This window comes from Lissotriton vulgaris, chromosome 11, assembly GCF_964263255.1.
Source record: "Lissotriton vulgaris chromosome 11, aLisVul1.2, whole genome shotgun sequence".
NCBI lineage: Eukaryota > Metazoa > Chordata > Amphibia > Caudata > Salamandridae > Lissotriton > Lissotriton vulgaris.
This window is the reverse complement of record NC_141699.1, coordinates 1005098158-1005110816: the sequence shown is the minus strand read 5'-3', so window position 1 is coordinate 1005110816 and position 12659 is coordinate 1005098158. Positions and strand designations below refer to the sequence as shown.

At 45.4% G+C, this 12659-nt stretch overlaps 1 protein-coding gene across 6 annotated transcripts in view; it reads right to left on the bottom strand.

The window, feature by feature from the left end:
• LRRC34 (leucine rich repeat containing 34) overlaps positions 1–12659 on the bottom strand; it is a 327003-nt gene that overhangs the window by 140526 nt on the left and 173818 nt on the right. For all 6 annotated transcript variants that reach the window (XM_086944309.1, XM_086944310.1, XM_086944306.1 and 3 more), the window contains 2 exons: positions 9645–9698; positions 9175–9243 (listed from right to left, as the gene is read on the bottom strand). In XM_086944309.1, the coding sequence (XP_086800435.1) occupies positions 9175–9243; positions 9645–9698 (123 nt within the window). The remainder of the gene's footprint in view (positions 1–9174; positions 9244–9644; positions 9699–12659) is intronic.

Below are 12659 nucleotides of genomic sequence, written 5' to 3'. Positions count from 1 at the left end.
GGTTAGTTTCTATCTTGATAGGACTAAAGACTATCGTATTGACGATCAGCTCTTCGTGGGTTTTGCTGGCTGCAAGAAGGGCAGAGCGGTGCACAAGCGCACACTTTCCAGATGGATTATTCTCTGCATCAAGATTTGCTACTCTCTGGCGGGTAAGGACCCTCCTGAGGGTATTAGAGCTCATTCAACTAGAGCGAAGTCTGCTACTTCTGCATTGTCAGAGGTGTTCCTGTTGAGGACATTTGCAGGGCCGCGACATGGGCTTCCCTCCACACTTTTGCGAAGCACTACTGCTTGGATGCTGAGGTGAGGAGGGACGGCCACTTCGCGCGCTCTGTTCTCCAGGATTTCCTGGTATAGCAGAGTGGTCACCCTCCTCCGGGAGTGGGGACTGCTGTGGGACTCTATTCACAAGGTGAGGAAACCACACGGCAGATGTATCTATCAGAAGAACAAGTTACTTACCTTCGGTAACGCTTTTTCTGGTAGATACAGTATCTGCCTGTGGATTCCTCACTGACCCACCCGCCTCCCCGTTGTCCACTCTGCTATACCTGGGTTTGTGTGCAAATGTATTTATGATTTTGTATATCTGAAATTGTATAGTTTTGCACTTTAATTGTTTTTGGTTGCATGTACTGTGTACATTGTATATATATATATATGTACTTGTTGGTCCGTCCGGGTGCCTCGAAGGCACGGAAAAAAGGGCGGAACTGACGTCATCACGCCGACGTGGGCCTTATGAGGAGTCGGTGACGTCAGACGGAGTCGCGTGCGATGCCGTGCTCCTATGACGTCGTCCACGCCGGCGTGCTACGAAGAATTTTCCGAACGTTGCTGGCGCAAGGGGGATATTCACAAGGTGAGGAATCCACAGGCAGATACTGTATCTACCAGAAAAAGCGTTACCGAAGGTAAGTAACTTGTTCGTTTGTGACATTTGAGGCACCCTCCCATTAGGAGAGCAAAGGGAAACACAGTGGAAGTCTCACTATGCTTCTACACAACCAAATCAATGGAAATGTGATTGGCTTTTTCATTAGGCCATATAGAGCGGATTCCCCAGCGCCAGCAGCAAAACATTCAGGATGCCTGCATGAATTTCACTTAAGGGAGAATGGAATCAGAACTTGCATATTCACACACTCATCCACTAGTATATTATTCTCAGTGAGGTAAGCACCCATGCCAGATATCTGTATGTAACGTACATTTCATTCATGATTTAACTGTACATATTCTGCAAGATGTACTGCTCTGCTGAATCTGTTCTGTTGGGAATGGAAGTGTATGCTTTCGGCATTCGAAGGGAGAGGAAAGCTTGCTTTGTTACTGACAAGTTGTACCTGTTCTGAGAGAAAGCAAAGCTTTCACTGCTGCTGCCCAGTTTGCACATACTATACAAAGGAAAGCTTGTACTGATACTGCCTAATTTGCACATGGCCTGTGCCAGTAAAAGCTTTAGCTGAAGTCAACCTAGCTGTACATTTCCTCTGAAGGAGGGAAGTTTGCACTTTTTGTGTCCCGGTTGCATGGTGAAAGGGTGTTTCCATTCCTTATGAAAATCATATACTTAAAGCACTTGTATAACATTCCCTTTGAACCAGGGACTGTCTCACCATATTTGATCTGAGATATTATATGATTATCTGGCGTTATGGGTCGGGCTCTGAGGTGGTTGACCTCCTTCTTAAAGGACCGTACTTTTCAGGTCTTCTTGAACAAAGTGAGGTCTAACACTCTAGCGTTAACCTCTGGAGTACCTCAAGGCTCCATCTTGAACCTGTTACTTTTCAATATGTATGTCCGCTCACTGGCCGACATTGCTGAGAAGTCTGGTTTGACTATATTTTCCTATGCCAACGATACTCAGATTGTTTTTTCCCTCTCTGCTGCCCAGCATCAAGATTCTTCCTTGTTGCAGCTTGGCTTGAGGAATGTCTATTTGTCTCTAGTAACGCTCGTACGCTTAATAGCACCAAAACTGAGATGATTATTCTGGGTAATAACCCAGAGCTTTGGGAAATTAAACATTGGCTTGCCAATTTGGGCCTGGTGCCTGCCTCTGTCCCCAAAGTGAAAAACAAGTGTTTTATCATTGATAAAAAGCTCTCCCTCAAGTCTCAGGTCTCCAGGGTTGTGGCATCTTGCTGAATTAAATGTAAATGTAAATGTACAGGAATTCATATGGCGCAAATCACCGAGCGGTTTCTAAGCGCTTGCTTAGGGAACCCGTCCTGGTATTCCCCTGTGAGATAACCCCGGCAGGGTATCCGCAAGGTGAAAGCCAGGCACCCCACCGCGAGGGGCCATTGTGGAGATTAAGCAAGCTATTGCCCAGAGTCGCAGAGTGTGAACCCGTGAATCGAGTAGGGACCGGAGCGAGAGTTGTCGAGTCCATGGACATTTTAGGTGCATTCTTAGGTGGATCAAAAAACTCCTCTGGCTAATCACACCTCCAGCTCAGAGAACGGTCCTGCAGGCTTTGGTTATATCCAGGCTGGACTACGGCAATGTGCTGTACCTGGGTGCTGACAAAGCCTCTATACATCGCTTACCGGTCATTCAAAATGCTGCTGCTCGCCTTCTTTTCCATCTGCCTAGATATGCTTCTGCGTCCCCTCTGCTCCATCAACTTCACTGGCTTGGTGTTAACAAGCATATTGAGTTCACTAGGTATCAATTACGAAAGACTGCTGACGCACAGAAGATTACACTCCTTTATCCTAAGAAACCACCTGTTGAGTGGTGTAGCTGGTATCCATTGGGGAGGAAAAGGCAGTTATACAGACACTGCGCAAGCTTACATAAAATGCATGGGGGTCTTGTTCACGGACAACACTTGGGAACAGATGCAAACACCCGAGACATCACTGCTCAGCAAATACCATTATCAACGAGTGACACACTGCTGGGAGAGGAGATGTAAGAGCCACAGGAGTTAGCCTTATTGACAAAATTAATACAGGCTCGGTCCCCACAGCGCAAGATCTCAACATTATATACATTCGCAAGGACGAAGAGCAACTAGGCGCAGACTAAGTCATGCTGGGTATGGCTAGAAGAATTGGCTCTCAACATAGCCGAGGAGCAGTGGACATACTCCAGTTCGGTTGTAAAGACTATATCACAGAATGGGCGACACCGCTTAATACATGAAATACCTTCACAGAGTGTATCATACTCTGACCCAATTATGCAAATATGGTTTACGGGAGGATGATAGTTGCATGAAATGCGGGCGGGGGGCTAATTTCACTGACCTGGCTTGGAATTTTCCTGAGATCTGTATGTTCTGGGCTGCAGTAATCGAGTCATTACAAGACATGTTGGAGACACCCTTGCCTGAGATACCATTAGCAGCCTCTCCTCAGATACGACAAAGACGTGCCTAGGGCATCCCGAAGATTGATAGTGCTTGGCAAATTACTGGCAAAGAGGAGAATTGCAATGTGAGGGATGAAAGGTCCATTGCCTACATTATCGGAGTGGTGCACTGACCTATCTTATTGCAATACACAGTGGGAATATTACAGTGCCCTCATGCAGATATGAAGCAGACCATGGAATATTTGGGATCCATATCAGGCATATCTTAGCCGCAAGGCAGCAGATGAAAAGGAAAGGGAAGACTGGGACGAGGCGGGGTTGCACTAGATCCGGGGTGTGGCATACGGTCACTCCTGACGGGAGTGGGTGTGCTCAGATGCCCAACGTCCAAGGGTATTGTGCAGATGCTTTGTGATCACTGCTAGACATCCTGTATTAATATGTATGGCTCATTGAGATTGTTGGATGTACTCCACTGACATACGTCTCAATTATCTCACTCAATATTGCCTGGAATGTATTTTCTCTCCTCATTATGTTGTCTCCTATTAATGAGTGACATGATGATACAAACACGGCTACTGTACTGTCTATATGCGTAGAAAAGTTTTAAAAAAGGTTTTAAAAAAAAGATCATAGAAAAATGTTCACGATGCGATTTCCCCAGGATGTAGTGTGTCAGGAAGCCGGAAGATCAACATTCATTCACTGCACATAGAGATGGGAGAGCCCAAATATTATCAAGAAAAGCCAGAGCAGAACAAAGGATTTGGTTTGGCTCTAAGAGCCTGTGCATGAGCCGAGCCCTGAAAATGTTTAGCAAGTTAATCATGCAACAAACATTGCGTTAGAATATGAGACGTAACAATGTATTCTATTGAACCAACACACATCCTGAACTCACTTATCGAAAGGTGCTTTTATATGTGGTGTGAAAGAAAAAGGAGGCTTGGTGAAATAAAATATCTGTTGAGGATCAGATAATTGGCAAGCATGGCACTGGCGACTGATCATTGGTTTTCTTGTTGCACATTGTGCAGATCAGCCCCTAGATGGGTATCTTTTTCTGTCAACCATTAATGCTTTGTCTTCATTTCTCGGTGCACGTGGTTAGAGTTTGGAGGCAGGCAGAAGCCATATGAAAGTTCGGCTTGTGTTGAACTCCAGGGCTTAGGAAGACCTCAAGGTGAGTCAATGTCTCACGCACTACTGGTTGCAAGGGTGAGCAACCAGAATGTTTTTTTTTGTTTGTTCCTGAGCCCCTGCACCTGCGTTAGTCCCCATGTGCCTTGCTTTCCATTGGAACTGGAGTACATGCTGCACACCGACAGAAAGAGGAAGAAAGAAACCAGATGGAGATTGCTGGCAGAATGAAATTGACTGTATCCAGGTCTTTAAAAAAAAAAATTATATAGTGCGAACTTGACCGGAACCAGGTATCAGAGCGCTTTACATAGCACCAGTTGCATTACATAAGGACACATTCATTTTTTGTTAGGCACAGGGAGATTAAGCGATTTGCCCAGAATCACAGGATGTTCAGCTGTTATTGCCGAGACGCAAACCCAATTCCCCAGATTCAAGGGCGACTGCCCTAGCCGTTAGGCCAACTCCTCTCCCCTTCAATTCAACTTTTGGTAAGTATTACTACCTCAGACAGAATTCACCCCATTCCACTGAAAAAGAAAAAGAACTGCATTGTATCTTTTTACAAAATGCTGACCCTGTGATGCTGCATCTGCTTGGGATGCAACTTGAATCCAATACATGTTTTAAACTCCGAAGGCAGGCCCCAGGGTACCATTACAATCACCCAGGCCCCTGCCTAGCTTTCAAACACTAGCTGTTTTATAAATGAGTAAGCTGACTGAAAAATTAACAGGGAGAGCCCATGCACGAGTGAAGCAATGAAACGGGCAAGTAATTCATGCAACAAAATTTGCAGTCGCTTTACAATTCAAAAAAGTTAATGTGGATAAAATGCAGAAACGTATCACCAGAGTATTTCAGATTATTTCGCTGCACTGACAGGCATTTACTAAAAGTGATAGCTTGAATTTAGAGTGAACTTAGAAACATTCCCAGCTACCCCTGCCATGACAACAATGCTATTAAAGAACTAAGAGGCACGTTAGTTGTCATGAACACCTTTAATGTGAACTACATTCTTAATGAACATGGAGCAACATTTTAGTCTAATAGATCAAACACGAGAGAAAGATTTGCATAAGATCACACAGTTTTGTCAAGCAGGGAAGCCGGCATTCATTCAAGGTTTTCTGCTTTAATATTGTTTAATTCTGCCCCTATATGTGCTTCACTTTATTTCTCATATTGACATCATAGGTTAATGCTTTTTCTTTAATTCATGATGCATGAGATCAGTGTGAATAGCAGGCAGAGCCCATAGGCGACTCATTTGCCATGTGCACCGCAAATGCGTCTTAGATTCTTGTTATACATGAAGCAACATTATAGTCCACTAAATTAAACACAAGTGAGAGATATGCCTAAGATCAAAGGATTTGGTGAAGTGTGGAAACTGGGACTGATCCCAGGTTTTATGATCTGACATTGTTCAATTCAGCCACTTTATTTCTGCTATTTTACATCAATGGTTAATGCTTTGTCTTTAATTCTTAGTGCATGAGGTTGGAGTGTGGGTGGAAGGCAGAAGCCACATGCAAGTCAATTGTCATGTGAACCCTATATATGGCCCAGATTCTTAAAATTTGCTGGAAATTGCACTTTCAGCAGGGTCACACCCCGAAACATTTTGCCTTCCTCCATCCTTTTTTGGTAAATTTATTTTTGTTGGCTTCAGCACTCTGTGCACTTTACCACTGCTAACCATTGCTAAAGTGAAGTGCTTGTGATCTCTCCCCTAAATATGATTTGACTGACATAACCCCAATTGGCACATTTAATTTACTTATAACCCTAGTAAAGTGCACTACATGTGCCCAGGGCCTGCACATTAAATACTACTAGTGGGTCTGCAGCACTTTCTGTGCCACCCACTTAAGGAGCCCTTTAAACATATCTTAGGCCTGCCACTGCAGAGCCTGTGTGGGAGCAGTTTACACTGCCAGGTCAACTTGACATTTAAACCCCCCAAGCCAAGCCTTAAACTCCCCTTCTATTACATATATGTCATGACTAAGGTAGGCCATAGTTAGTCCATGAGGCAGGTGCTGAGTAATTAAAAGGCAAACCATGTACGTTTACGTTTTGCATTTTCTAGTAGTGAAAAACTTCAGATTCGTTTTTCATTACTGTGAAGCCCAGGCCTCCCATGGGTGAACATTGGGGATTCCTTGTTACATCTAATACGTTGTAATTCCCAATTGGGAGGAGGTAGCTCTGCCATGTTTACTACCTATGGAATTGTAATGATAAATCCTCATTAATGGTAAAGTCAAATTTATCAATATAATTTTTAAAATGCCACTTTTAGAAAATGCAATTTTTCTGCTCTTAGCCCTGTGTGCCCGGAACCTGTATCCAATACACGTTTAGGATGGGTGACAGATCGGCTTTGTGCATTCCCTTTAGACAGCCACAAACAAAAGGAACTTAGGTTTGACTTGATCAGCCATCCACATCCTGATACACCATCCTGGGCAGGATGGGAGGGAGGAGCTGGACTCAGCCTCACACTTACATCTGAATAGGCTGTGTCTTGTCCCCACACAAAGGAGTGCTTAACCCCCTGTAGTGAGTCTTGGGCCAGGGCCGGAAGGGAGAATCTCTGTGCATGTAAAGCCCTTCTTTGAAGTCTCCCCCACTTCAAAGGCACCACTGGGTATAATAACTGGACTTCTGACCTACCACTTCAGTACACTATTGGGCCTGTTAAGACTCTATAGCAACAAAGAGAGAGAGAGGGAGAGAGGCACTCTTGATCCCCCTAGTAATTTCATTAGGAAAACAACAAAAGAGTGACTATGCATACACTAGAAAAATTATCAAAAGGAAAGAATAAGCAGGGGAAAAACAAAAGTGCTTTTAAAAGAACCCTCACTCACCAACCTGGTTGGTGACATGCTTCATCATCGGGTTCCCACCAGAGAGGCGAAGGCCTCCCTGGTGTGCTTCAACGCCTGAATTACAGAGGAGCAGGTTTTTTGTTGGGGTGGTGCAATTTAAAAAGTAACAGATTTTAACCTATTAAATAATGTATTCCAGGTAAACCGGCAACTATTAAAAACAAATGTGACGGACGTAAACTAGCTGGTTAGTATCGCCAGAGAGATCCGAATTTAGGTAAAGTAGTGCTTGGTCGACATGTTTCAGCTTATGCGAGCAAATTATGCTAAGCATTCATCAGGACCTTTTGATGTTCCACAGCGGTATACGCACGCTAAGTTGTACCCTAACCTGTGGAAACCTACAGTGGTAAAACTCACGGTTCTACCTGTATGGCCTTCTGGACAATCCTAGACCAATTGGAGCCTGAAATAAAAAGACTCTGCCAAGAAGAAGGGCTGCTGTGCTGCTGAAGGACTGCCACTCTGCTGAACTGCTGCGTTGCGCAATTTCTGCCTTTGCTGTTTTGTCCTCCTGCCTGCTGTTCTCCTGCCTGGGTGAGAAGGACTGGACCTGCATCACTTGAACCCAGAGTGACTCCCAGGGCTTGCTGGCTTGCCTCCTGATACAAGTGTCAAAGACATAAAAGACTTCCAACCACCATACTACAGCACCTATACTCTGCTTTCTGGGAGTCTTGACCTGCCAAGTGGTGCCAACCCAGTCCTGGACCCTTGGAAGTGGGTCTAAAGTGCTTCTCCAGCAAAAATCCACCCTTCAACGCCGTTATGCTGCTCAGAACTAATGCAACTCCATCGACAACAAAGCTTTGCCACTGCTGCTAGGATCAAGTGTATTGCATCGCTGGCTGTGCAGTGCATCGCCTCCATTCCCAACGAATCTTTGACTTTGCGTGGCTCGACGGCGTATCGCCTTAATCCTATTGATCATCGACGACGCATCGCCTCTTTGCACCCTTCATCGTATCTTCGACATCAGAGCAAACAAGGTAAATGGCAGCGGGTCAAGGCTTGTCCTTCTATCAGACCCACTTGCCATTGCAGTCAGCTTGAACATTCGGATTTGTCCTAGTCAAGAGCAACTAGATTGCCCTGGTTGGCACTTTTACTTTTAGCACTACATCTGAATTTATGCTTCAAAAATTCATAACTCCTGTTGTACTTATTGGAATTTTATTGTTTTGTTCATTAAATTAAGCTCTATTTTTCTTATCAGGTATGCTTGTGTGGTGTTTTCACTCTTTTACTGTTTGAAGTGCTGCACAAATACTTTACACATTGCCTCTTAAATGTAGCCTAACTCATCTGTCTGTGACTGTGACTTACCCCGACTAGGAGTGTGGATGCTGCTTGGGCACGGTGCATACCTCTGCCAACCAGAAACCCAATTTATAACAATATTTATACATGGAAGAACATTACAGTTGAGTAAATCACTCAAAAGAGTTATCTGCCTCCCATGCATAGCTAAGCCCCAGTGCACTTTCCACTTATTGCTATATGTTTGTGAAGGTGCATAGAAAAATGTATGCATATTACACTTGTCAACTTGAACCAATCGTTTCACATTCAGTCAGTAACACAGGTTGATGCGCACTTGTCTGCCAACTTGGCCCTTCTCACACCTACATACAGTAGCGATACTGCAAAGTATGTGATGTACTGTGTTATGACACAGTACACCACATACTATGGAGTATAGCTGGAGTAAGTAGGGGTGAGAAGGGCAAAGTTAGTAGGATGAGTAGCACAGGATAGCTTTTCCGTTTCAGTGCTATGAAGATTTACATACCTGGGGATCCTCTCCTGATGGTTGTCCGTCCTACTGTCCTCTTGCTGGAATTCCTCAGCGCTGTAAGACCTAGGAGAAGAAAGAAAGGAAAGTTAAACAGACTGGCGAATCAGTAAAAGAGACCTGTCTCTTTAAACTGACCCAAATGGAAAGGCGACTGTAGAAAGAAAATGGAAGCACGAACCCCGGAAGAGGGGAGAAGAAAAATGGACACAAGACCCTTGGAGGACAGAACGGAACATGAGGAAGAAAGAATTACCCGAAATTATCCTGCCTAGTGGAAGGAGTGCCCACCTTGCAGGAAGAACGCTGCGGAAACCACAGTCTTTTGATCTTTTATTTCTATTGATTGGCAGATCAGTCATACAATAGCCTTCGGCTGCTTACACTGGGACACTACTTTTCCTACCTAACCACCGAGGTGTTGGTGACAGAGACTTCTAGGTATTATCTCTGGAATCGTTACTTACTGCTCGTTTCTTTTTTCCGCTGAGAATCTAGGTAACACAGCCACACCTGAAGACCTACAAGGAGAAGACGGAAAATCAATATTTGAAGAGATTTTAATTTATATTTATGTACATCACTATCGCAATACTTTGAACTACAGACACCATTGAGAAACAAATTAAGCCTCCTCGCCTTTACATCCGGCCCATTCTCCCACAAGTACCACAAGTGCTGTAAGAATTGGGATCTGGAAGTATGGAGGCGGTGGTGAACGAGAAGGCTGAGAGCCATGAGAAACTGGATCAGGCAATGGAAAAATTGCTAAATACAGCAGCAGAAGATCGTGAAGCAATACATAAGGCCCTGACAACACAATCTACGATGCAGGAGGCAGCCCTAGGTAGATTGGCTGATACCCTGGGACAACAGAGGGGGCAAACTGTGTTGCTCTCAGTGGTTCTGCAAGAATATGTGAGTGGAGAGGATCCTGATTTTTTCTTTCACAATTTCGAGAGAATGGCGCAGGCCACAGCCTGGCCGGCTGACTCATGGGGCCAATATCAAGGTCCTTTGTTAACGGTGGAGTTACAATCCGCCTACCAAGCTTCAACTCCTCAGGGTGCTACTGCCTATACTGAGATAAAAGGAATATTATGGTGCATTTTGGGTTTGATGATGAAGCCTATCAAATACAATTGCATCATCTTAAAGAAGGAGCCCAAGAAACACCCAAGGCATTGTATTACAGGGAAAAAGACTTTTGGCCGTTGGTTGAAACCCCTCATAGCAACTAAGGAGCACATAATGGAAAAGATATAGCTGGAGCATTACCTCACCTCTCTTCATACTCCCACACAGGAATGGGTAAGACAGCAAACCCATCTGACACTAGAATGAAATGTTGAAAACCTAGCATCTATAGTTGACCTCAGGAACAACAAAAAGGGAGGGATGAGTCAAACTGGAGAAGACCAAGTTCAGTACTTGTTTGTCATCCTCCTCCCCCTCCAGAGAAAAAACCTAAAGGTGTGACTTTATTGCCTGGTCCTGTAGTACAGATTTCTATGCTTAGACCACAAGGTTTCTAATGTGGCGGGTTCGGACACATTGCACAATTCTGCCCTCAAAAGGGGGAGCCCAAGAGATCGGAATGGCTCGAGTCCAATATAATAATGCTGCGGGGAAACATCCTCCATACCATTGTGAGATATCTGTTAATGATGTACCAGTAACTGCCTTGGTAGACACAGGACGACTGCAAAGTGTGATACAGCTCAAAGTCTTACCCCATCCTGCTCTTCAGACTCATGGATCAGTGAATATTTGTACATGGAGATAGTAAAAGATACCCCATAGCAGAAATATGCCTACAACACAGAGATCTAACTTTTTTCTCCTCTCAAAGTGGGTCTCAAGCCCACACTACTGGAACCTGTGATCATAGGTAACTATTATCCTCATCTTAATTCCTTGGTGCAAGAAACATGGGAGGGAGACGATTGGTGGACTACTAATCCTTTCTCTCAAGTGGACAACTAAGAATGGCCATCTGCCAAGCAAAGACAAAGTAGAAAACAGAGAAGGGAAGAAAAAGGACGAATCCCTTTAACCCCTTCCCTGCTTGGCACATTCGCCAGCTGTGCTGGGGGGAGGGGGGGCGCGCGCAGCGCCCCGGTGCTCATGACGAGCTCAGCTCGTCATGAGCTACAGTGCTCCTGTGCTCATGACGAGCTGAGCTTGTCACGGCCAAACCCGTTTCTTTAGAACGCTCAGCACAGCAGGGGAATTTGCCCAGCGTGCGAGCGTTCTAAAGGCCATGACGAGCTCAGCTCGTCATGAGCACTGGAGCACTGTAGCTCATGACGAGCTGAGCTCGTCATGAGCATGCAAGGGGTTAAAGGTCTTTTTTACCCAGGCGGAGGATTTTGTCTGGGATAATGATGGCAATTTCAAGACAGCTCAAAGAGAGGATCCTTCATTCTACGAGGCCTGGCGTGTAGCAGCTGATCAGGAAGACTCAACAAAAGTAGGTCCACAAAGAATCCCTAAGATTAGGAAGAAACTCAAATTAGCAACCACACACAACTTTCAAGAAAACGTTGGCACGGTGTCCTCACCATCGGTCCTGTGGGAAGCGTACAAAACGGTTCTCCGGGGTGAAGCAATAGCAGCAATAACGGGACACAAACGGGAATCCCGGCGTGACCTCACAGAGCTAGAACTGGCGCTCCACACCGCGAACACTGCTCACATGGCGGATCCCACCCCGGACACAACGCACCTATTGCAGCTCCGTCAGCAACAATACCAAACCCACCTCAAAACAACAGTCCAAGGGTGTATCGCAAACACTACACATAGAATATACGATGTAGGTGACAAGGCTGGGAAAATGCTAGCGTGGTTGGACCGGAGGGAGGGGAGTGCTAGGGGTATCCAAAGACTTTACACCCACGACAGACAGCTGCAGACGCATCCTGAACAAATAGTAGGCACCCTGGCACGTCACTTTCAATAGATATATACACCAGAACGAGACGTCAACGCTCAGGAGGCATCGACTTCCCTTGATAACATTACCATCCCCAGGCTCACACAGGAAGCGAGACAGGAACTAGAGGCTGACCTGACGGAAGATGAAATTCAGTTGGCAATACAGGCATTGCAATCCGGTAAAGCATTGGGTCCCAATGGGCTGCCCGTGGAATGGTATAAGTCAATGGCTTCCGTGCTCAGTAAACCGCTTCTAGACATGTATACGGAAGGCCTGGAACGGGCGGAATTACCGATTGACCAGCGTACAGCTACGATTGTGGCCATACCAAAGCCGGGTAAACCTCCGACTGAATGTTCCTCGTACCGCCCAATATCCCTACTTAACGTTGAAGCCAAGGTTCTGGCAAAACTCCTGGCCAGTCGTCTGGCACAACACCTACACGCCCTGATACACCCTGATCAGTCGGGCTTTATGCCTCACAGGAGTACAGCGCTGAATCTCCGACGGGTCCACGGGGTGATGGCTCGCGCCCACCTTC